Raw genomic sequence first — 25,900 nt, forward strand, 5'->3', positions numbered from 1 at the left:
AGTAATAAAGGTTACCTGAACCTACTCCTGAATTTTGCCGGTTAACCGAGATTTCCGGTTATTTAGGTGCTGGTAAATCGAAAGTTTCCTGTAATAAGAGTAAATAAGGAGAAACTGTTTCCACTGGCAGATGGGTCGGTAACCAGAGGACACAGATTTAAGGTCCTCAACCGAGGATTCCCCTCTACCGTGGTTGACACGGCCCTCGACCGTGTCCGTTCTATCTCCCGCACTTCTGCCCTCACCCCTGCCCCTCCCTCCCGGAACCACGACAGGGTTCCCCTTGTCCTCACCTTTCACCCCACCAGCCTCCACATTCAACGGATCATCCTCCGCCATTTCCGCCACCTCCAACGTAAAAAGCCAAGACACAGATTTAAGGTAACTGACAAAAGAATCAGAGGCGAAATGAGGAGATTTTTTTTTTTTTTTTTTTTTTTTTTTAAACACTGAGTTATGATGATCTGGAATGCGTTGCCTGAATGGGCGGTGGAAGCAGATTCAACAGTAACTTTCGAAAGGGAACTGGACAAATACTTGACGGGGAAAATTTTGCAGGGCTATGGGGAAGGGACAGGGGAGTGGGACTAATTGCACAATGGGCCGAATGGCCGCATTCTGTGCTGTATGATGCTATGGTGTCACTCTGAAAGCTTTCTTACCTCGCTGGAGATTTCTAGATGTCTTGAAGCGAAGTGTAGTCCTTGCTCGTGGCTCCCAAGTGACACATAGGCATTTCCCAGACTCCAACAGGCTCTCCCTTCTCCAACCCTGTCCAAACAGCCAAAAATAACATCTTATTGTCCAGTTTCATGAGAATGTGCCCCATTGTGCAGTCAGAGATGAGATTAGACGATTCTCATTCTCTTTCTTGTCAGTGCACAAATCCCATAGAAAACATTTCAATTATCTCGCTCTGGTTTCCTATGCTGTTGTAAAAACTATTCTGACATAACTTTTGGCAACAAAGTTTTTCAATTTAAAATCTTGACAGTACCCTTGCCCTCATTTGTACAAAGAAAACAATTTTTTTTTAAATTCATTCACGGGATGTGGGCATCGCTGGCAAGGCCAGCATTTATTGCCCATCCCTAATTGCCCTCGAGAAGGTGGTGGTGAGCCGCCTTCTTGAACCGCTGCAGTCCGTGTGGTGAAGGTGCTCCCACAGTGCTGTTAGGGAGGGAGTTCCAGGATTTTGACCCAGCGATGATGAAGGAACGGCGATATATTTCCAAGTCAGGATGGTGTGTGACTTGGAGGGGGTGCTGTTCCCATGCGCCTGCTGCTCGCCCTTCTAGGTGGTGGAGGTCGCAGATTTGGGAGGTGCTGTCGAAAAAATTATACTATCTGGAAATTTGAGAGAGTTAATTGTCCAAATGAGAACATAGGCCTGTTTTATACCTGCTCTCAGATGTGCTTTACTGCAGGGAGACGGTTCACATCACGAGTTAAGCAGCTGAATATCTGGCTCAGACCCAAATCGACAGTTGTAAGGATGTGTACAGCTAGATCTAATCAAATATTACGTGGGACATGAGGTGTCAGGGCCTTGTATAATGTCAAGCCAAGGATGTTGTACGCTAAGTTAGATTATATACCCTGCGGTTTTGTTTGATCTAACTTGGAGGAGGGTGGCGGGGGGTGGGAGAGAGGCATGAAACTTTACAATCTTGTGTTCAGGGGATGTTGTGAATTGAAGACAGTCCATGCCAGAGTGGACTATACGTGGCCTGCTGCAAGGAGCAAGCTTGATTGCCTGAATAGCCTATTCTTATTCCGTATTTCCTTACGCCAACATTGTTTCACCAGACACCAAAGCCACCAGTTTTGCAGTTGCGTTGGTAAGGATTGACTAAAGTTCCCCGCCCCCCCACCGATGGATCGCTAGTCATTCTCTCGAGTGCAACTGAAATCACAAAAGAGACAGCTAAATGCTGATGGTAATGTCTTTTGCAAGAACTTTGGCAAAACTCTTGGTGCCAAGCACTGTCTGCTTGACTAATGGCAGCTGTATCAGCTGTAAATGACCTTCCCTGCCGTGACTGATTGCCCCCTAACAGAAAATTACTGATAGGTAATACTTTATTAGTCAGCCTTGTTAATCATGCAGCTTTCCTGTCATCAACAAGAAGGGCACTGAATTTTCAAGTGTTCTTCACTGCAATGCTTGTCACCTCTTAATACATTTATTGATGACAAGCAATTCAAAGTGCGTGCATCCAGTCCCACAGGATTAGCCCCGCCGATTCCCGTGTCCTTAACAAACCTGGTTGAACAGGTTGAAGATGACAAACATGCTGAAAACTTGAGTATAGGAAGACCCCTTCTCAACACATTCATTGACATTTAAAGGGAAAAGAGAAGCTTAGGTGAGTAAACACTGTTCAAAGTCCTACCCCAGTAATAAATACACACATTCAGTCCGTAAGGGTGACCCCGAGCTTCCGGTCGCCTGTCACTTTAATTCTCCGCTCCACTCCCACTCTGACCTCTCTGTCCTTGGCCTCCTACACTGTTCCAACGAAGCTCGAGGAACAGCACCTCATCTTTCGATTAGGCACTTTACAGCCTTCTGGACTCAACATAGAGTTCAACAATTTCAGACCATAACCTCTGCCCCTATTTTTTCAGATGACAGCCGTTGATGATTCTGCTATCCCCATGTACACCTCTTCTAGACCCATCTTTTGTTTCTTTACTTGTCCCATTACCATCTCCTTTAGCCTTGCACCATCATCCCTTTTGTTATTTAATCTCTCCTGCCTTCCATCCTATCACAGACCTTCCCTCCCCCCCTTTCCCTGCCCCAACACTTGCTTAAAAACCTGTTCCATCTCAAACTTTTTCCAGTTCTGACGAAGGGTCATCGACCTGAAACGTTAACTCTGTTTCTCTCTCCACAGATGCTGCCTGACCTGCTGAGTGTTTTCCAGCACTTTGTTTTTATTTCAGATTTCCAGCATCCGCAGTATTTTGAATAAATACATGCCACTCCCCTTTAATGTATCACAGAATTTGCTGCCCCTTTTGGTCTCCGTCCCTGCTCCAATGCCGACCGTCAGTATTTCATGCCGACAGTCACCATTTCAGGGCCTGGTCCATACATCTAAACAATTCAAGTTGGTTACATTTTCACAAGTGCACCTGATCGTTGGGGTGGCTGAGCTTTTGAGATTGGCTCCACTCTTCCGAAGGAGCCTTTAGTTAGAGTTGAGCTGGACATGGACCACCTTGCCAGAAGCTAATCCGGAAGAGTGTACTCAAGGCTGAGACGGATAGATTTTTGGACTCTAGGGGAATCGAGGGATACAGGGATCGGGTGGGGAAAGTGGAGTGGAGGTCGAACATCAGCCATGATCTTACTGAATGGCGGAGCAGGTTCGAGGGGCCGAGTGGCCGACTCCTGCTCCTATTTCTTATGCTCCCTTCAGACCTCCCTACAGAATGCAGAGTGCTACAATGCCCACAAAGTGAAATGTTGCCAACCATAAAATAAAATTCCAACAGGACTAGACAGACTAGATGCAGGAAGGATGCTCCTGATGGCGGGGGAGTCCAGAACCAGGGGTCACAGTCTAAGGATAAGGGGTAAGCCATTTAGGACAGAGATGAGGAGGAATTTCTTCACCCAGAGAGTGGTGAACCTGTGGAATTCTCTACCACAGAAGGCAGTTGAGGCCAAGTCATTAAATATAAATATATTCAAGAAGGAGTTAGATATATTTCTTAAGGCTAAAGGGATCAAGGGATATGGGGAGAAGGCAGGGACAGGGTACTGAGTTTGGATGATCAGCCATGATCTCATTAAATGGCGGAACAGGCTCGAGGGGCCAAATGGCCTACTCCTGCTCCTATCTTCTATGTTTCTATGTTTAACCAGCGGCAATGTGTAAAAAAATGATTATAAAGCTTCTCCCCTCTCACTCCGCCCGCCCCTCCCCCCCAACCAAACCGTTTGCAGGTGTAGTTTGCACTTAGTTTATATTAACTAACTGGTTCAGTTCAGATCATGCTGAATTGTGTATTGACCAAATGCCAGACAGTACTAAACCAGGAGACGAGATGAATTAGAGAGTATTAAAATTAAAATAAGATTATGGCTGCGTATAACTAAATTCTCAACTGGCTTTCTGATCACATGCCCAGAATGCCATCTGCTCCTTAATTTTTGTTTGCATCCTTGTCTCAGACTTGCCCACATCTATAAAACTGATGTTGCAAATTATGAGCCAGACTGTCCGTTGGGGGGAAACAAAAATTAAGAAATGGATGAAGGTTAACTGAATTACGTTACTAAGCAACTCTTGGCACAGAACAAAAAAAAAATCAAGCCAGAGGACCATTTGGGCAAGTTGCAAGAACGAAGAAAATAAACTGCAGGGTTTGCTTTGAGGAGGGTCAAAGTTCTCGAATGTTGGAGGAAGTTTTAACAGCGCTCCAAAATGAAAAAGGCACGAATCGAATGCGGACACGGTGTCCCCTTAACACTGACTCGGGCTGGCAGGATGATTTCTCTTTCGACTGAGGGGGCCAGGTGAAGTCTGCTCCTCTTCTCCGAAGCCAAGGGTGCAGACAAGATACCCGGACTTTTAGACTCTGCCGTCGCTTGCCATTTGATTAATTGGAGAAAATTTAACTCAACGGGACTCTTCTTCTTCGGCAGTCCCTCGGAACCGAGGATGACTTGCTTCCACATTAAAAATGAGTTCTCAGGTGACTGATGAGTCCAATGCGGGACCTAGAGTCTCTGTCACAGGTTGGGGCAGACGGTGGTTGAAGGGGCGGGTGGGTGGGGTGCTTGGGTTGACGTGCGCTCCTTGCGCTTGGCTTCCGCTTGCTCCCGGCGAAGAGGCTCGAGGGTGTTCGGCGCCTTCCCGGATGCTTCTCCTCCACTTTGTGCTCTGGTCTTGGGGCCAGGGATTCCCAGGTGTCGGTGGGGATGTTACACTTTTACAAGGAGGCTTTGAGGGGTGTCCTTGAAGCGTTTCCTCTGCCCACCTGGGGCTCTCTTGCCGTGCCGGAGCTCCGAGTAGAGCGCTTGTTTTGGGAGGATCCACCTGGCGCATCAGAATGGTCAAACTGGAATCAGAATGGAAAGTGCGCTGCGGCCTGCACGGAACAACAGATCAGCAAGAGGGAACCGCCAGAAACTGACGAGACGACCGGTCAAGAAAGACACGCACAGGTTCAGCTTCCTCCCCTTCCCCCCCCCCACGAACAATTGTCGACCGGAACCAGTTAGATGACGAAATAGTAACAGCAAGCTCACTAGACACAGTTAATATGTTCGCGCCCGGGTGGCCCTGGAGATGGAGCACGCGGTGTCCGCCGGCATGCTCGAGGCCTTCCGCGACCGGTGGGTGCCGCGGCGGACTGGAGTGCATCATCACCCCCAGCCAACAAAATTCTAATTTAACTTGTTAAGTTTTATTTAATGTTTAACAGTTGATTTGGTCAATCACCCCACCTGAAAAGAGTAGACACAGTTAAACCTAAACCGAAGAATGTGAATTAGTAATTTCACTGTCGCCCTCGCCCAGTGATCTCACCCCTTACAAGGTTGGCGGAGTACAGCTAGACTGCATGTGCTGACTCAACCAAGACAAGACTTAGTATGCGTGTTTAATTTTTTTTTAAAAACCTTAGAGCCCTCTCTACTCAATATCAATTAAGAAAAGGGATCAGGCAGTTTGCTAACTATTTAGGGAATAGACAGATCCCTTGGCTTTGAAAAATGACATCAAGTAACAGACGTGTTCCAGTGTGTGATGAATTTTAAGCTGTTCTGAAATCGAAGGAGCAGTGCAGATATTTTTTTAAACTGTAAAAATCTAATTGTACCTGGCAACTATAATTTAACCCAACCTGATGGAATAATGGAATTCGAGTTGGCAAATTACTGCAGCCCCCACGGAATAAAATTCATTGACTATTTGCTCAGAAACTATAGAAAATGCTTTAAGATAAGTCACAAAAACCTTCCATCGGCAAACAGTCGGCACTTCGAAATGAACAGGCCATATTTCATGCTGTTCTGATGGGCGACAACAGCACAACAGTAAAAATATTAAACTTCACACGGGCTTGGAATGTAGGCTCACTGGATAAGGGAGGGCTGAAAAATGATGCTCAGGCTATCTGTGAAATTAATTTCCACAAATCTCAAGGGGCCTATAGCCTGTTTCAAATACTCTAAATATAAAATCTTTATTTTTTTTTTTTGAATTCCCACTTCTTCTGTTTAGCAACGCCCCATCAGTGCCATGTACCCTGAAATGTTACCTGCACACCATACCAACAATGTATTAATACGGGGTTGTGTTGCAACATAACTGCAATTCAGAAAGAGAGGAAATCCTAATCAAAAAAAGTACATTACAATATATGAATTACAAATAACAACGTGTATTTATACCGCGCCTTTATGTAGTAAAACGTCCCAAGGCGCTTCACAGGAGCGATTATCAAACAGAATTTGACCCGGAGCCACGTAAGGAGATGTTCGGGCAGAGAACCAAAAGCTTGGCCGAAGAAGTAGGTTTTAAGGAGCGTCTTAAAGGAGTAAAGAGGTTTAGGGAGGGAATTCCAGAGCTTGGGGCCTTGGCAGCTGAAGGCACGGCCACCAATGTTGGAGCGGAGGAAATCGGGGATGCTCAAGAGGGCGGAATTGGCGGAGCACAGAGATCGCAGGGGGGTGTAGGGTTGGAGGAGGTTACAGAGATAGGGAGGGGCGAGGCCACGGAGGGATTTGAAAACATGGATAAGAATTTTAAAATTGAGGCGTTGCTTAACTGGGAGTCAAGGTAGGCCAGCGAGCACAGGGGTGACGGGTGAGCGGGACTTGGTGCAAGTTAGGACATACAGTACATAATACACAACATACAAAATGCACCTTGTTGAGGTTTGTTAATGTTTTCTGGTTTTATTTCTGTTTGAGTAAATTCATTATCGCTATGTACTAGGTACTGATCAGAATCCCTGTGCTTTAAAGAAAATATATAAGAATATGAGAGCTGATGAACACAAACATACATTGAAAGGCGATAGTGATTTTAGAAACGGAAAAGTTCAAGGGGCATGGAAGAAAATAAGCAAGTCTCGCACATCCTCCAGGTGTAGGTTACCAAACCTCCCTCTGATTAATTCTAACTTGATACCACAGTTAGGTTTCATTGTATTTCCCAAGTTCCAGCAATGACTACTTAAAACGTTAATTAAACTATTTCCCCCAATCCTTACTCCTCCTCTGCTAAAGCACTGGCTCATGCTGGAGCATCATAACATAAGAACATAAGAAATAGGAGCAGGAGTAGGCCATTCGGCCCCTCGAGCCATAAAATCATGGCTGATCTTCTACCTCACCTTCACTTTCCTGAACTATCCCCATATCCCTTGATTCCCTTAATATCCCAAAAATCTATCGATCTCTGTCTTGAATATACTCAACGACTGAGCCTCCACAGCCCTCTGGGGTAGAGAATTCCAAAGATTCACCACCCTCTGAGTGAAGAAATGTCTCCTCATCTCAGTCCTAAATGGCCGACCCCTTATTCTGAGATTGTGACCCCTGGTTATAGACTCCCCAGCCAGGGGAAACATCCTCCCTGTCAAGCCCTGTAAGAATTGTGTATGTTTCAATGAGATCACCTCTCATTCTTCTAAACTCGAGAGAATATAGGCCTGGCCTACTCAATCTGTCCTCATAGGACAATCCCCCCATCACAGGAACCAGTCTGGTGAACCTTCATTGCACTCCCTCTATGGCAAGTATATCCTTCCTTAGGTAAGGAGACCAAAACTGTACACAATACTCCAGGTGTGGTCTCACCAGGGCCCTATATAATTGCAATAAGACGTCTTTACTCTTACACTCAAATCCTCTTGCAATAAAGGCCAACATACCATTTGCTTTCCTAATTGCTTGCTGTACCTGCATAATGGGCCAGAAATTCGGGTCCCCATGGGTGAGTACGCGTAGGCCTAACGAAAGTGCTGGTTTTGTGTATGCATTGCTTATGCGCAGGAAACCGGAACTTCCGTTCCCTTCAAGGAAGGGGTTCACAGGTCAAACGCGTGCGCCGGAGAGGCAGCGCGTACGCCTGGAACTTCCGTTTTTTTTCCAGGTTTCTCCGGGAGGGTAATTCTCCAGCAGCTACGCTTTTAAAAAGCAGTCGCAAGGCCTGCTTTTAACAAGGTAAGTGATGAATTAAGTAAAATTAAAACATTTTTTCCACAGGTTTATTATTTCTAAATACTTTAAAGAAAGGTAAGTTTATTTTTAGCCCCGTTCAAAACTATAATTAATTTTTTCAAAAATTTAAATTATTGTTTAAAATAGTTATTTTATGTAATTTATAGTTATTTTTAAAATGTGATTTTTTAAAAAATTTATTTGAAATTTTAGTTATGTTTTGGGGCCGAACTCTATTCATAAATTTGACAGGTCTTCCTGTCAAATCTATGAAGAGAGATTCCCTGCTCCGATTGGCTCTCCATGGCCCACATGATCTCAGGGGACGCTTCGAACTAACTGCGCCCCTGGGATACGCAAGCACTGCGCGCCGGAAGTTGGAGCAGGCCCAGGATCGGAATTCCACGCGGGCCCACAGCTCAACGGCCGCGCGTTAGGTAAATGCAGGTCGGGGGCTTGCACCCCGGGAAGCCCCCGAACCGAATTTCTGGGCCAATAACTTTCAGTGATTCGTGTGCAAGGACACCCAGGTCCCTCTGAACACCAACATTTCCCAATCTCTCACCATTGGGAACTTCCCCAGTACCTCATTCAAGTAGCTACTCTTCATGGGCACAGCGAGTCCCAGCAGACTATTCCACCGTGGTGGGAACCCAGCAGAGACCGACCCGGCCCTCATTCGATAAACATTTGCGTGCTCACATTCTGCCAGCGCTCACCAACAGGAACCCTGGGCGCCTTAGGAACGTAGCGATTCAGCCGCTCGAGCCCGTTCCGCCATTCAGTTAGATATGGTTGATCCTGCATCGTAACTCCATTTACCCACCTTTGCTCCACATTTCTGGTGCGTGGGCCCTTTAACTGACTGCGCGGCCCATTCAATTCTTCGTGCACGTGCGATTATTCCCATTGGAAAGCCGGTGAGCGGCCTGCGCGGGTCCTCCAGACAGCTGTGCGGCCGCATGGCTTATCAAGGGATGTGGAGCAACGTTCCTGTTACCATTACCCAACGAAAATCTATTTATCTCAGTCTTGAAAATTTCAATTGGCCCCCAGCATCCACATTCCATTTCTTGGCCAGACAACACCAATGACAATTGTACTGCCCCACTGGTGCTCCAGTTGAGTGTAGGTAACAGAGAACAGACCAAGGACTGAATACACGACCTACGCGCTCTGCATGCCTCTATACCATACGCATCGCAAGGTGCATTTAACAACTGCGCCATCAGAGCGGTAGGAACATCGTAGGAACTGCTAGACGAAAAAAGATCAAGGTCTCTCTAGTTTGCCATCTTCTACCATCCTAGATGATACAACGATAATGGAGTTGTTGACTAATCACAGCGATCAACTTCTATCAATGGGTCTACAACAGACCCAGACATGAGGTGAGAACCCCCAGTGGTGGAGAGCTTTGGGAACCACAGGTCCAAAGTCACCTGTTCCTCCCGAGCACGCGACACTCACCACACATCATGTCTCAGATTACTCATTCACTGTATCCCAAAATGTTATTTTCTGAAAGAAACCTATCTAATCTGCATCTGAATGAATCAATACTAGCTGCTTCCACCGTCCCCCGAGGGAGCCTGTTCCATAGATTGACCACTCGCTCACTGAAATATAGTTTCTGCAACGATTGTAGACAAAAAAAGCTGACAATAACAGTATTATACAAAATAAAACAAATGTCAGCAGCAACTCACACGCACACACACACGCGCACACACGCGCACAGACACACACAAAAGTAAAAAATAAATCGCTGTTTCAAAGCCTCTACCTGTCATTTAGTTCCTGGGCAATAGACAGATGTTTGAGATGGTAGTCGATAGCTTTCTCGTAGTCCTCCAGCAGAGTGTAAGTGTTGCCAAGGCTGTAGCAGGCTTGTGCTTCAACCGCTTGGTCCTTCAGCTGTCTGGATATCTGAAGTGTTTTTCTGTGGAAATAAATGAAACACGTCAGCTGACAAAGTAATGCAAACAGATTCCTGATCAGAACATGCACCTCGACCAAAAAGCCAGTGTTATTTATTTATTTATTTTAATTGGTTTCCAAACACTAATTGAACAACTGTACAATTGTAACTTTACTGACCTTACTTCTAACAATCTTTAATCAGGGCAAATCAAATGGGGCCACCTCACCCCCAATATTAGCGGGGAGTTCTCCCCGGTGTCCTGGACCAATATTTATCCCTCAACCAGCATCACTAAAAGCAGATTATTTAAGAACATAAGAAATAGGAGCAGGAGTAGGCCATTTGGCCCTTCGAGCCTATTCAATTAGTTCATGGCTGATCTTCTACCTCATTTCCACTTTCCTGCACTATCCCCATGTCCCTTAATATTCAAAAATCTATCAATCTCGGTCTTGAATACACTCGACGACTGAGCCTCCACAGCCCTCTGGGGTAGAGAATTCCAAAGATTCACCACCCTCTGAGTGAAGAAATTTCTCCTCATCTCAGTCCTAAATGGCCAACCCCTTATTCTGAGACTGTGACCCCTGGTTCTAGACTCCCCAGCCAAGGGGAGACATCCTCCCTGGTCATAATCACAATGCTGTTTGTGGGAGCTTGCTGTGCGCAAATTGGCTGCCACGTTTCCTGCATTACAACAGAGACGCCACTTCAAAAGTATTACATTGGCTGTAAAGCGCTTTGGGACGTCCTGAGGTTGTGAAAGGTGCTGTAGAAATGCAAGTCTTTCTTTTCTTAATAGTGGAATATAAAAAAAACCAGCATGCACGTAGGATCCTCAAGATCGGCCAACTAATGATTAATTAGTTGTCTGCAGTTCGAAATAAATTGTTTTCCAGCGTGTCTGCAATCCAACAAATGCTTTGAGAGAGAGAGAGAAAGAGAGAGAGAGAAGAGAGAAAGAAAGAAAGAAAGAGAGAAAGAGAGAAAGAAAGAGAGAAAGAAAGAGAGAAAGAAAGAAAGAGAGAAAGAAAGAGAGAAAGAGAAAGAGAGAAAGAGAGGAAGAAAGAAAGAGAGCGAAAGAGAGTGTCCTCTCTCAATGTTACTGGTACAACTATCAGGAAAGGCTGAACAGGCCGGGGCACTTTTCTCTAGGAAAGAGAAGGGAAGAGTGAGCGGTGCCCTGATAGAGGTCTTCAACATTATGAAGGGGTTCTATAGGGTAGACGTAAAGATCTTTCCACTTGAGCAAGATCACCAAGAACAAACTTCTCTACAGACCAGTTATAGAACAGATGTGTCACCTCCTCCAGCCCCACAACTCCATCCGATCTCTGCGCTCCTCCAATTCTGGCCTCTTGCGCATCCCTGATTTTCATCGCTCCACCATTGCCGGCCACGCCTTCAGCTGCCTTGGCCCCCCAGCTCGGGAATTCTCTCCCTAAACATTTCCGCCTCTCTAGCTCGCTCTCCTACCTTAAGACGCTCCTTAAAACCTACCTCTATGACCAAGCTTTCAGTTATCTGTCCCAGTATCTCCTTATGTGGCTCGGTGTCAAATTTTGTTTGATAACTATCCTGCGAAGTAACTCGGGATGTTTTACTACGTTAAAGGCGCTGTATAAATGCAAACTGTTGTTGTTGTGTTCAATGAACGTCCTTGTTCTGCTCCAAGCCTTTCAAAAACATGAGCCAACATAGCAGACAAACCCAGTTTGAAACAGTGCACTTATCTATGATGAAAGTGGGGCGGCAGAAAGAAAATAGAACGCCATTACCTTACTGCAACACAACTTTGGGTAGGGCATTTTTCTGGCTAGATTTAACTCTGCAGCCTGGATGCAACCTACCATAGTCTTGTCCACTGGATTTTGGAATTAATCCAAGTGTGCGCTTTTTAATATAAAATTGAACCAAAACTCTGTAGAAAGCTGGCAACAAGCCCACTCTCGACAGTGATGTTGGATTGGATGCCAGCTTTCAGAAAGAAGCCAATAATGTGCCACATGGTTTTAACTATCACATCATCAAGTCATGAATGATCAAAACGATCAATACCCTTTCGATGAGATGCATCGCTTCTGTAAAGTCAAGTCTCTTGGACCAAATATCATCCCCAACACCATCTAGCCAGGACCACCCACCATCTCAGTTTTTGACCCCTCCCCTTACTGTAGAACACACAACTGTCACCGCTAATCTGCAATCATTGGCTTTGCATAGTTTGCAGAGATATGCCTCATAGAAACATAACATAGAAGAAACATAGAAGATATGAGCAGGAGTAGGCTATTCGGCCCCTCGGCCCCTCGAGCCTGCTCCGCCATTTAATGAGTCATGGCTGATCATCCAAATTCAGTACCCTGTCCCTGCTTTCTCCCCATATCCCTTGATCCCTTTAACCTTAAGAAATATATCCAACTCCTTCTTGAATATATTCCATTATTCCATGTCAGCTTTGGCATGCAAGTGGCAACTTTTGATTACATCCATTGTACCTCCCATTTTATGAATCATTCCCAGATGCACAATTTATCCATACATCAATTTATCCATACATCAATTTCGTCTCCATTTCTGATAACCTCAAGATTTCCCTGACCTGTGGACCCAGCTAAAACTGCCGTCTGGCCTGTATTTTGTGTCTAAATCAAATGTTTGCTTATGTCATAAACTCTATTTGCCTGGTCATAAAATGCTGTTTTGGGACATGGCTGTGTGCAAATTGTCTGCCGAAGAAACAACACTAACTACGCTTCAAAAGGTGATTCATTGGCAGTGAAGCACTTTGGGACGTCCCAAAGACGAGAAAGCTGCGATAAAAATACAAGTTCTTCCTTATTCTCCCATTTTTCAACAAAAGTACATCTTACTTAGTCCACAACGACCTCTTAATTTGACGTCTATGTTTGCGTTCTCTAACGCGATCAAACTTCCCCCAAAATAACACTGTAGAAACAAGACTTGATGGTCATTCTCCTTCTAACCAAACAGCTGCAGCTCCACATCACATCAGAGGGATCGGGCGGGAAAGTGGAGTTGAGGTCGAAGATCAGCCATGATCTTATTGAATGGCGGAGCAGGCTCGAGGGGTCATATGGCCTACTCCTGCTCCGATTTCTTATTACAAAGTATTTACAGCACAGAAACAGGCCATTCAGCCCAACTGGTCCATGCCAGTGTTTGTGCTCCACACGAGCCTCCTCCCACACCTCTTTATCTCACCCTATCAACATATCCTTCTATTGCTTTCTATTGCTTATCAAGCTTCCCCTATGCTATTCACCTCAACCACTCCCTGTGGTAGCGAGTTCCACATTCTCACCACTCTCTGGGTAAAGAAGTTTCTCCTGAATCCCTTATTGGATTTATTAGTGACTATCTTATATTTACGGCCCCCTAGTTCTGGTCTCGCCCACAAGTGAAAACATCTTCTCTACGTCTACCCTATCAAACCCTTTCATAATCCTAAAGACCTCTACCAGGTCACCCTTCAGTCTTCTCTTTTCTAGAGGAAGGAGCCCCAACCTGTTCAATCTTTCCCGATAGGTATAACCTCTCATCACTGTTCCTCATCACAGGGTCACATCTGCTCTAAATCATTTCACTGTGAATTTTGTTTGTTTTTATTGGAATCGACGGTTTGTGAAATCAGACAGAGTCCCACATTAATACACTAATCTGCTGTAATTGCTACTGATAGAAGCCCAAAAAGAATCAACATTGCAGTTTTATGACTAACTAGAAATCAAACGTTATTTTCCTTAAAGTTCTGGACAGAGTTATCACAAGTTCTGGGCCAAAGGACTGGCGACTCGGGAGTTCCCACACATTTACACCAGTTCCTCGGGGGGCAGCACATGGAAAATGGGCAGTACCAGCTCAATCTCAGATCCACCATATCTGACAGTAGGGTGGAGGGACTGGGTTGAGGGGTGGGAAGCAGCACAATTTGAAAACAAAAATCAGTAGCTTTCAGGTCTGGAGGAGTAGATTATACTTCAACTTTAACAAAAAAGTTTGAGAAGTCTAAAAGATGAAACACACACACTGACGGGAGTTACAGATTGTTATAAATCTCATCATCATGAAGAAACAACTTATGAAATAACACTGGATGGCAAGCTGGTGGCGCCGTCCAAGGAGTATAAATACTCGGGCGTGGGCCCAGCTTGCTCAGGGACATTTTGTAAGACAGGAACTAGTGAAGTACAACTAGACCTCCATGTTTTGAAACAAGTTGATTAAAGCCTCGCTTTATACTCGAACCAAGTGCGTAGTGAGTTTTATTATGTCACAGATTATCTCCCGTTCAAACATAAAAAGGGACAAATCTTAAAGCCTCAGGGGGTTAGAGTTAAGTTAATGCTGAGTAAAGCATCACTGCTCTCAACCACCAACTTTCAATCCCAGCAGCCCAGCCAGGTGTTACTTGCAGACAACATAATTTCAAGAGCTGTAATTTAAAGGTTGAACCGTACTCGTCTCAGAACATTATGTACCCACCGATCAGTCCCAAAATAGAAGAAAGCTGCTTCAACAAGGACACAGCTTTTCACAATTACTAACCAGCTCACTGCTGAAAACTGCTACTGTGTAATTTGAATTGAAGATCCCCATCTAGCCAAAGTACATGGACTGAGAGTACAGAGTGGGTCTACTGTAAAAATGCAGACGAACAGCTACATGCTGAAGAACTACAGTTGCAGTCACTGCTGTTATACAAGGAACACACTGAATGTCCTTGTTCAAGTACGAGTCTCTCTGGCAATTTACAGTTTAAAAAAAAAAGACTTGCATTTATATAGCGCCTATCAGGACATCCCAAAGCACTTTACAGCCAATGAAGCACTTTTTGAAGTGCAGTCACTGTTGCAATGCAGAAAACGCGGCAGCTAATTTGCGCACAGCAAGCTCCCACAAACAGCAATGTGATAAATGACGAGATAATCGTTTTTTTTTATTTTTTTTAGTGATGTTGATTGAGGGATAAATATTGGCCAGGACACCGGGGAGAACTCCCCTGCTCTTCTTCGAAATAGTGCCATGGGATCTTTTATGTCCACCTGAGAGAGGGCAGACAGGGCCTCAGTTTAACGTCTCATCTGAAAGACGGCACCTCCGACAGTGCGGCACTACCCCAGTACTGCACCGGAGTGTCAGCCTAGATTTTCGTGCTCAAGTCCCTGTAGTGGGACTTGAACCCAGAATCTTCTGACTCAGAGGTAAGCATACTACCGCTCCGTGCTAGCAGTGATATCTGGAAAGCGCTGCCTGAAGGGGTGGTGGAAGCAGATTCAACAATAACTTTCAAAAAGGAATTGAGATATATATTTTAAAAAGGAAAAAAAATTGCAGGGCTATGGGGGGGAAAGAGCAGGGCATCGAAAGAAAGGTCATCGACCTGAAATGTTAACTCAGTTTCTCTCTCCACAGATGCTACCTGACCTGCTGAGTATTTCCAGCATTTTCTGTTTTTATTTCAGATTTCCAGCATCCGCAGTATTTTGCTATTGTGTTTGGGACGAATTGGAGAGCTCTTTCAAAGAGCCGGCACAGAAACAATGGGCCGAATGGCCTCCTTCTGCGCTGTAAGATTCTATGGTGACCAGGAATCAAACTTGGGATCTTCTTGGTGCAGCTCGACACCGGACGGTAAATTTATCAAGGAAAACTATTGAAAGCGTTTAATGTCGTGGGTCTACGTAAAGACTCAGTGGAGGCCAGATGTGGTCCTTTAGAATCCGTACAGTGGGAATGAAGGGGACGAGAATTGCTGCACTGTAATTCTATACAACCAGCGTGGGCTTTAATTCTGGGTTCAGATCTGATGTGCGTTCAGCTGGAGTTGGCCATGTGTAGCAAAGGACTAACACATGGCTTGGAGTCTGTTGCAGATCATCACTCACTCCAACACAATGATTGCTTTGCACAGTCCAGAGACGGGAGCCCGCTTAATGATCTTACTTATGATTATGATGCGGTCATTAACCTTCACGGCGACCTTCTGGGAAGCAGCTGCGGTTTTACGTCTTATGGGAAAATGGGAATTGTGACAACAGCCCACAGCTAAAAAGCAGCTTTTTAAGCCGACGCTAATAAATTGTTTTTTTTTGGAATCTTGGTAATCCAATAGCTTCTTTTTCAAGCCAATTCTCTTTAAATTGTGCTGGCGGGGTAGGGTGCGGGGGGGGGGGTGGGGGGGTGCGGCCGGGGAAGGGGCACCCAGGGAAGGGGCACCCTCATAAATCCTCGATGAAGCTACAACTACAAATGAGGTGGAGGTAACTATGTGAAGAATCGGCGCTTCACTAATAGTCAGAGCCTGAAGCGAAGCCTGAAAACCCATCTGCAATGCAATAATGTAACGGTACAATGAGAAGGACAGGGTGAGAAAGCACCTTTAAAGTTTGCCCAATGATTTTGCCTAATTTCTGGACGAGAATGCTCATTGGGCAACACTTCATTATGCTTCATCAATCAAATCATTGAGACAGTTTCATGACATTACTGAAGGAGTCTAACTGCACGCAGAGTGTCCACATGACTAGACTTGTGTCATTTAACCAGGTCATTAAAACAGAATACACAATGGTCCACAGAGCAATGTTCCATTTGTTCTTGGCCCTGGATTCGATGGCTGTTGCCAAGCTGGTCGGTTGCCTGTCCCACCATCTAATTTGGGATTAGCCGGCACTTCTTGCAGCTTAACATCCTCGGAAGTCACGCCCACCAGAAATTTCACGCCTTATCGCTGATGCCATCCCCCTCCTTGGACACTAAGGGAATCGAGGTGTGTGGGGATTGGGCGAGAAAGTGGAGTTGAGGTAGAAGATCAGGCATGATCTTTTTGAATGGCGGAGCAGGCTCGAGGGGCCGTATGGCCGACTCCTGCTCCTATTTCTTAGGTTCTTGGTTGCCCACTCAAATTCCACTCCATAGTGTTGCGGCCTCTGGGTCCTGACTGACCCCCGAGCTGAACTTCAAACCCCACATCCAGTCCATCAGCAACACTGCCTACGTCCAGCTCCAAAACATGGCTGGTCTCTGCCCCCAGTTCTCTCCGACTATTGAAGAAACCCTCATGCATACCTGGTTACCTCCGCACTTGACTTTGCTCCTCAGTGACCCCCTCATTATCGTCTATCTGAACATTAAAAAAACTTCCTTAAATCGGAAATATTTGCTCGAGTTAGTAACTTGTCCCTTTTAATTGATTGACACTTGCATATTTAGAATGACAGCGGTCTCAATCTTACCAACACTGATAAAGTAATTCTGCTGCCCAGTTTCTGTGACACCAATGGACTTAAAACCCCCAACTCAACCCAGAACACTGCTGCCCTCAACCTACTCGCATAAAATCCCTGCTCACGATGTGGTCTCCTCTACATCGAGGAGACCAAATGCAGATTGGGTGACCGCTTTGCGGAACACCTCCGTTCAGTCCGTAAGGATGACCCCGAGTTTCCGGTCACCTGTCATTTTAATTCACCGCCCCATTCCCACTCAGACCTCACTGCACTCGGGCTCTTGCTTTGTTCCACAGAAGCTCAGCGTAAGCTCGAGGAACAGCACCTCATCTTCCGATTAGGCACTTTACAGCCTTCCGGAATATCGAGTTTAACAATTTCAGATCATAACCTCGGCCCCCATTACATTTTTACTTATATTATTTATCCACACTTTTGTTTTGGCCCTCCCCCCTTCCTTTTTTTCTCTCTCCCACATGGCAGCTGTCTCTCATTCTGCCAACGCATTTCACACCTAATCTAGAGCCGTCTCAAATCAAATCAAATCAACTTTTATTGTCATTGTTAGTGCACAAGTGCAGTACAACGAAATGTAGGCTTGCGGCTCCAGAGAGTGTACATTTGGATTAAGACATTTAAACATTCAACGTACATTTGGCTTGTAGTATATTAACATAAATATAACCATAATAAAGTGCATTGGCAGATGTGCAGGCTTTAGAGTTTATTTGTGGAGTTCAGTAGGATGACAGCCCTGGGAAAGAAGCTGTTCCTAAATCTGGTCGTACGGGTGCGAATGCATCTGTAGCGTCTCCCAGATGGCAGGAGGGCGAACAGACTGTGGCTGGGGTGGGTAGGGTCTTTGATGATGGACCGTGACCTCCGTAGACAGCGTTTCTGGTATATGTGCTCTATGGTCGGTAGCCGGGTGCCGGTAATGCGTTGGGCAGTTTTGACTACCCGCTGCAGGGCTTTCTGGTCGTAGTAGCTACAGCTGCCATACCATACTGTGATACAGTTTGTCAGGATGCTCTCTATAGTGCAGCGGTAAAAGTTAGAGAGGATCAGGGGTGACAGGTTACATCCCTTCAGCCTCCTTAGGAAATATAGGCGCTGCTGGGCCTTCTTCACCAGAGTGGAGGTGTTGAGGGACCAGGAGAGGTCTTCCGTGATGTGGACTCCGAGGAACTTAAAGCTGTCCACCCTTTCCACCACAGCCCCATTGATGTGGATGGGGGTGTGACTTCCGCCTTTGGACTTCCTGAAGTCCACAATGATTTCTTTGGTTTTCTTGATGTTAAGGGCCAGGTTGTTATCGGCGCACCACTTCACGAGATGCTGGACCTCCTCCCTGTAGGCTGACTCATCGTTGTTGGTGATCTGGCCTACTACCGTGGTGTCATCCGCAAACTTGATGATGGTGTTGGAACCATTAACAGCCAAACAGTCATGGGTGAAGAGGGAGTAGAGGAGGGGGCTCAGCACACATCCTTGTGGGGCCCCCGTGTTCAGGGTCGGGGGGGGGGGGGGGGGGGGGAGGTGTGGTTACCTAATTTGACAGACTGGGGTCTGTTTGTTAGGAAGTCCAGGGTCCAGTTGCAGAGGGAAGTGTTCAGGCCAAGAGTTTGGTGGCCAGCTTGTTGGGGACGATAGTGTTGAATGCTGAGCTGTAGTCTATGAACAGCATTCTGATGTAGGTCTCCTTACCATCTAGGTGATTCAGTGCCGAGTGTAGAGCAGTTGTGATTGCATCCTCCGTTGATCTGTTTGCACGATAGGCAAACTGGTGTTGGTCAAGAGAGGCAGGAACACTGGCTTTGATGTGGGCTAAGACCAGTCTCTCGAAACACTTCATTATGATGGGTGTGAGTGCGACAGGTCGATAGTCGTTCAGGCACGTCACAGCCGTTTGTTTTGGCACAGGAATAATGGTAGCGGTCTTGAAGCATGTAGGGACTACTGCCTGGGCCAATGACAAATTGAAGATGGCGGTGAAGACATCAGCCAGCTGATCAGCACATTCCTTGAGTACCCGTCCAGGGATGCTATCCGGTCCAGCAGCCTTTCGTGTGTTCACTCCGCGTAGAACACACTAGTCTTTTGTCTCCGCCAGTCCTATCACCGTCTGGTTTTGAATACCTCTCAATGTCTCTTCACTTCTCTTTTGTTCTCTCCCTGCCCCCAAACTGGCCTTTTAATCTGTTTCATTTCCTGTGCTTCTTCAGTCTTGACAAAGGGTTTTGACCCGAAACGTTGACTCTAATTTCTCTCCACGGATGTTGCCTGGCCTGCTGAGTGTTTCCAGCATTTTCTGTTGTTATTTCGCATAAAATCCCACTCCCCTACCGCCATTAGCTCCCCTGTCCGTCCTTCCAGCCCCTAGATTTTCTCATCTAGCCATAGCCTCACCCTCCCCTACCTTTGTAATCAACTCCAGCCCTACATTCCTGCACCCTCCAACATCCAACTGCAGGTTATAGTCATAGAGTTATACAGCACAGAAAGAGTCCCTTCGGCCCATCGTGTCCGTGCCGGCCATCAAGCCCTGTCTATTCTAATCCCATTTTCCAGCACTTGGTCCATAGCTTTGTATGTTATGGCATTTCAAGTGCTCATCTAAATGCTTCTTGAATGTTGTGAGGGTTCCTGCCTCTACCACCCTTTCAGGCAGTGAGTTCCAGATTCCAACCACCCTCTGGGTGAAAAAGCTTTTCCTCAAATCCCCTCTAAACCTCCTGCCCCTTACCTTGAAACTATGCCCCCTGGTTATTGACCCCTCTAAGGGGAAAAGTTCCTTTCTATCTACCCTATCTATGCCCCTCATAATTTTGTACACCTCAATCAGGTCCTCCCTCAGCCTTCTCTGCTCCAAGGAAATCAACCCCAGCCTGTCCAGTCTCTCTTCATAGCTGAAACGCTCCAGCCCAGGTAACATCCTGGTGAATCTCCTCTGCACCCTCTCCAATGCAATCACATCCTTCCTATAGTGCGGCGACCAGAACTGCACACAGTATTCCAGCTGTGGCCTAACTAGCGTTTTGTACAGCTCCATCATAACCTCCCTGCTCTTATATTCTATGCCTCGGTTATCCCCCCGTCCCTCTGTTCTACCATCGAGGATTGAGCCTTCAGCCATCTTGCACTGTGGAATTCCTTCCCTAAACCCCTTAGTGTTGCCACATCTCTCCACATTTTCAAGAGCCCCCTTTTCGACAGAGCCTTTAGCCACCTCCCCCTAACCAACCTCCACCCTCAGGCACCTGATGTCCAAACTGTGAACTGCCTTGGACGTTTAGCTATGTTGAAGACTTTGTAGCGATGTAACTTGCTTGCTACTGCTCATTAGTGAGCCACAAGAGCTTTCCTACATATGAAATAAACTGTAACCTAACCCCACCATCATATTGTTTCATTTTCTGTTCTTCACGGATATACCCACGGGATTCAAAACACTCGTCTCTGTTGAACTGGGTTAAAAGGGTTAAATTAGGAGGACAGGTTGCATAGACTGGGCTTGTATTCCTTTGCATACAGAAGATTAAGGGGCGATCTAACTGAGGTGTTCAAGACGATTAAAAGAATTGATAGGATAGATAGAGAGAAACTATCTCCTCTGGTGGGGGGAGTCCAGAACACGGGGGCATGACCTTAAAATTAGAGCCAGGCTGTTCAGGGGTGATGTCAGGAAGCACTTCTTCACACAAAGGGTGGTGAAAATCTGGAGCGTTCTCCCCCCAAAAAAGCTGCTGAGGCTGAAAATTTCAAGACTGAGATGGGTAAGATTTTCGTTAGGCAAAGGGTGTCAAGGGTTACAGAACCAAGGCAGGAAGATGGAGTTAAAATACAGATCAGCCGTGATCTAACTGAATGGCGGAACCGGCTCGAGGGGCTGAATGGCCTCCTCCTGCTCCTGCGAACCAAGCGAAGAAATCTTACTTGTAATTTTCAGCAGCCACGTCAAACTTCCCCAGGAATATGTGCGCGTTCCCCAAGTTGCTGTAGGCCCTTCTCTCAGCGGCCTTGTCTCCGAATTCTTTTGCTATTGAAAGACGCTTGGAAAAAAAAAAAAATTAATTAGAAAAGAAAAGTTAAGTCACATCCACTGGGCCTCTCGAACATCGCTGGAAACTGATGTATCAGATATTTCAATATCTCTGCACGGTTCACGACTTTCCCGCTGGTAAAGTATTTTCCACCATTCGCTAATTATTATTTTAAATTGAGCATTTGCACAAGTGTTTTCTACTGGGCCAGTGCCTTCATATTACTGTGCGACTGGGACATTTTTTTTTTTAAGAACGACATTTGTTGAGCTACCTACTTGATACCAGCGCCCCCTATAGAAGATGGTCTCTGAATACCACGTCAAGCTCAGACAAAAAATTACCTCCACAGAGTCTGCTGCTATATTAGCTTGCCTCAGAATCTGAAAAACATGCTAATAGCTCCAAATACTTGGGAGAACACATCAAGACCAGATATAGCCATTCATTTCAGACGTCCACTGTTTGCCCCTCATTATTACGTAGAACATACGGCACAGAAACAGGCCATTTGACCCAACCAGTCCATGCTGGCGTTTATGCTCCACACGAGTGCTTCCATCGAAACATTTAAAATCTTCCTTAATTTTGCACAAATTGCCAAATTTCATTTAATCCTGGCCCTCAAATTAAAATGTTCTATATTTGCACGTTTGATTAGTGTAGTCGCGATCTCACCAGAACAGGTTATTCTCCTGCCCAATTTCTGAAATGAAGGGTCTAAAATGTGTAATTTTTTTGGAAATATAAGTTTTGTTGGAGTGACACCAGCGAGAGATGGGATGAGGATATGTTCCCACCATTCCCCTGATCCTGATGTCAGTTGCATTAATCACACCTCCCCATGGCTGGTGGGAGGAGAGGGTGCGGCTGGGGTGGGGGGGCGCGGGGTGGGAGAAAGAGGTGGTTCCCCTCTAGTTCTTTTGCCAATTATTTTAAATCTACGACCTCTGGTTAAGGACACACTTGGCAGAGGGAACAGTTTCTCCCGACTTGCTCTTATCGCAACCCCTCACAATTTTGAACACCTCAATTCGGTCTCCCCTCAACCTTCTCTGCTCTAAGGAGAACAATCTTAGCTTCTCCAATCTCTCCACAGAACTACCAATGTTATCCTTATTATCCAATAGATAGAATGTGGGCAAAGGAATCATGGATTGATCAGCCCTCATTTTTCTTTTTGACGGCAAACATCTCCGTGTCCACATTGCACCTCCACTGACCGGCCAGCTCCGATTCAGAGTTCGCCTTGTACTTGCAGCCAAGACCAAATCCCTCCCACAACACTAACAAATGTCTGGCTTTCGATAATAGTTAGCACAGGCCTTTTATTTTTGCACTGAAATTATGCCCCTTGAGGTTATGCTTCCACTTCTACTCTAACCACAAGTGGGATGAAAAATTAATCAGTTATCCAGCAATTATATTAAAAATCTATTATTAATAGTTATGTGCTGGTTTACTTTCCGGACATTTGTGGCTCATTTAATGAATTTTCCAGCTGAGGATCAATAGCATGTCGACATCCTATCTCATTATAAATATTAAGACTCCGCAATCAGATTTCCCCATCTGATAATATGATTCTGTCCATTCCTGTTGAATCAGTTAGCGCTCAACACTAACCATATGCTTATACAAACAAAAATTCGTAGCCTTTAGCATGTCGCACAGGCAGTTCAGCCATCTGGCCTGCTCCACCCATTTATTAACTATGGCAGCTTCCTAGTCCCACTACTATTGCTGCTATAAAGACAGGGCTGCATATAGTGACATCACTATTCCCGGCCAGAATGGAGATGACTGGGTAATTCCCCCGGAAATCACGCACTGCTACACGTGACTGGGATTGATTTTATGCACAGAGTTTGCATTCTGTAACCATCCTCCACTCACTGCATGCTGCGGAGAAATCACCCTGCTTTTATCGGGAGACGTTGCTGTAGTTTTAGCCATGAGTCCTGTTTGCTGTAGTTCGGAGACACTTTTTAAATAAACTCTGTAGACTGTTTGCTGTAGTGCACTATTTAAATAGACTCGGTTTGCTAAGTAAATAGACTTTGTTTGCTGTAAAATAGACTGTTTGCTGCGAGTCTTGCTGTAAGTCCCTCCCCACCTCCAACTCATTGGCTGACACAGTGCAACTCATTGGCTGACAAAGCGGTGTCAATAGACACTCTCAAAGACAAGGATTCAGGCTCCTTTCTGTTCCCCAGTCATATGTAATGCCATCTTCTGGGTCACGCCCTACAATGGATCTTACCAAAGCACCAGAACTGCATGGCTCTCGAGGATCTCGCTATTAGGAGGGTGGCGATTAGCAGACTCGATGGGCCAAACGGTCTCCTTCTGTGCTGTACTGTACTATTCTAAGATTCTATGAGCGTATGTTCTACTTCTTTCTCAACCCATCCTTTGAAGCAGTCCGACAACAGCGGGTAAATAGAACAAAACATCATTTCAAATCACGGCAGTGTCACGCGTAACAACTGATCTTTACCTCTTTGTGAAATGCAATGGCGTCGTTGTAGTTTCCTAAAAGGTAATGCGTGTTGCCTAGGTTACCATATGCTCGGCCTTGAGCTGCCCGATCACCTAATTCTTTAACAATTTTAAGATTCATCCTAAAATGAGAAACAAAAAAGGGATCAGAAACGACGTTCCCGTTAAGCTGCACGGTTGGAGGTCCCGTGCAGGCCGCTGGCCAGCTTTCACAATGAAGAAACCGCGCACGCGTGAGAATCTGATTGGGCCACGCAGCCGGTTAAAGGGACCACGCACGAAATTTTTTTTAGAGAAAACATTGATCACAAACATTGAAAATCCAAGCCGAAACTCAGGGTTCTTGCCGGTCAAGCCAAGCACAAGATGATATTCATCATTGAAAAATTACACATTGCGTAGACAGAATAATGGATTTGGGGCTCATGAACTGCAAAGTGAACTTCAAGTGGTTTACAACGATCATCTAAATCCAGAAAGATTACAGCCTTGAAATTGCTTCCAAGAATACTTATTTTTATAATGAACAGCTTTCAAGTTCATGAATAGCGCTGCGCAGAATCCATGTAAGCAAAAAAAAGCCCGTACAGTCCAAATAAATAAATAGTGCAAACTCGGTTTAGAATTAAGTGATTGTAGCCCTTTGAACATTGATATTGAATGCTAATAACCATCAGATGCTGGGCGAAGAGTGAGACTCAAAACAGTTGCCCCAGACCTTCCCTCCCAAATATTGAGTGTGAATTAGTCTCTCCTTATCATACATACACTGTGGAAGTTGGGAGGAGATGGCGTAAAGCAAGACCACTGGCGTATTTGAGTAGATGGACCAACCATGGACGATGGTAGTCCAGACTGACATCCAAACCGGTTGGTGATGAACCCTCTGGCCCGAGAGAGACAGAAAGCAAAAGATGGAAACAAACAAACAAACTTTGGAATCAAGGGATGTGTGTATCGGGCGGGAAAGTGGAGTTGAGGTCGATAATCAGCCGTGATCTTATTGTGTGGAGATGCCGGAGTTGGACTGGGGTGGACAAATGTAAGAAGTCACACAACACCAGGTTATAGTCCAACAGCTTTATTTGAAATCACAAGCTTTCGGAGCGCTGCTCCTTCTTCAGGTGAAGTGGAGAAATGCATAAAGACACAGCTTATATAGTCAGAGAATCATGTCAGATGTTTACAGGTAACCTTTCCAACTGCCATTTATCACACCTCGGCAGAGAGATAATCACAGCAGTCAAAGGTGTGAATGGTGTCCAAACAGGTCAGTCAGGGAAACATTACATCAAAGAACAATGAGGTGGGGTCACAAGGGGTCAAATATTGCAGATGCTGGGGTCTGTATGAAAGAAAAAACAGACAAAAAACATTTTTTTTGGCTGGAAATCACAGCAGGTCCGGCCGCATCTGTGTAGAGAGAACAAGCCAATGTCGACTCGAGTCTGGATGACCCTGCGTCAGGTGGGTCAGGACAGTTACCCGCAGATCCGACCAAAGAACACACCCGCCAACTCAACAGACTGATCAAAACCTTCGATCCAGACCTTCAAAGCATCCTACATGCTCTCATCCCACGTACTCCCCGCGTGGGAGACTTCTACTGCCTCCCAAAGATACACAAAGCCAACACACCTGGACGTCCTATCGCATCAGGCAACGGAACCCTGTGTGAGAACCTCTCTGGATATGTCGAGGGCATCCTGAAACCCATCGTACAGGGAACCCCCAGCTTCTGTCGCGACACTACAGACTTCTTACAGAAACTCAGCACCCACGGACCAGTTGAACCAGGAACACTCCTCGCCACGATGGGCGTCTCGGCACTCTACACCAGTATCCCCCACGATGACGGCATCGCTGCGACAGCCTCAGTACTCAACACCAACAACAGCCAATCTCCAGACGCCATCCTACAACTCATCCGCTTCATCCTTGACCACAATGTCTTCACCTTCGACAACCAGTTCTTTACCCAAACACA

General features: G+C 45.8%; 1 protein-coding gene across 2 annotated transcripts in view; it reads right to left on the reverse strand.

Moving 5' to 3' along the window:
• gpsm1b (G protein signaling modulator 1b) overlaps positions 1–25,900 on the reverse strand; it is a 306,395-nt gene that overhangs the window by 137,804 nt on the left and 142,691 nt on the right. For both annotated transcript variants that reach the window (XM_085965373.1, XM_085965372.1), the window contains 4 exons: positions 23,912–24,035; positions 21,305–21,420; positions 9,978–10,133; positions 663–771 (listed from right to left, as the gene is read on the reverse strand). In XM_085965373.1, coding sequence (XP_085821499.1) covers positions 663–771; positions 9,978–10,133; positions 21,305–21,420; positions 23,912–24,035 — 505 coding nt within the window. The remainder of the gene's footprint in view (positions 1–662; positions 772–9,977; positions 10,134–21,304; positions 21,421–23,911; positions 24,036–25,900) is intronic.

Source organism: Somniosus microcephalus, chromosome 23 (genome assembly GCF_052327205.1).
Source record: "Somniosus microcephalus isolate GS21.2 chromosome 23, FLI_Smic_1.0, whole genome shotgun sequence".
NCBI classification, from domain to species: domain Eukaryota; kingdom Metazoa; phylum Chordata; class Chondrichthyes; order Squaliformes; family Somniosidae; genus Somniosus; species Somniosus microcephalus.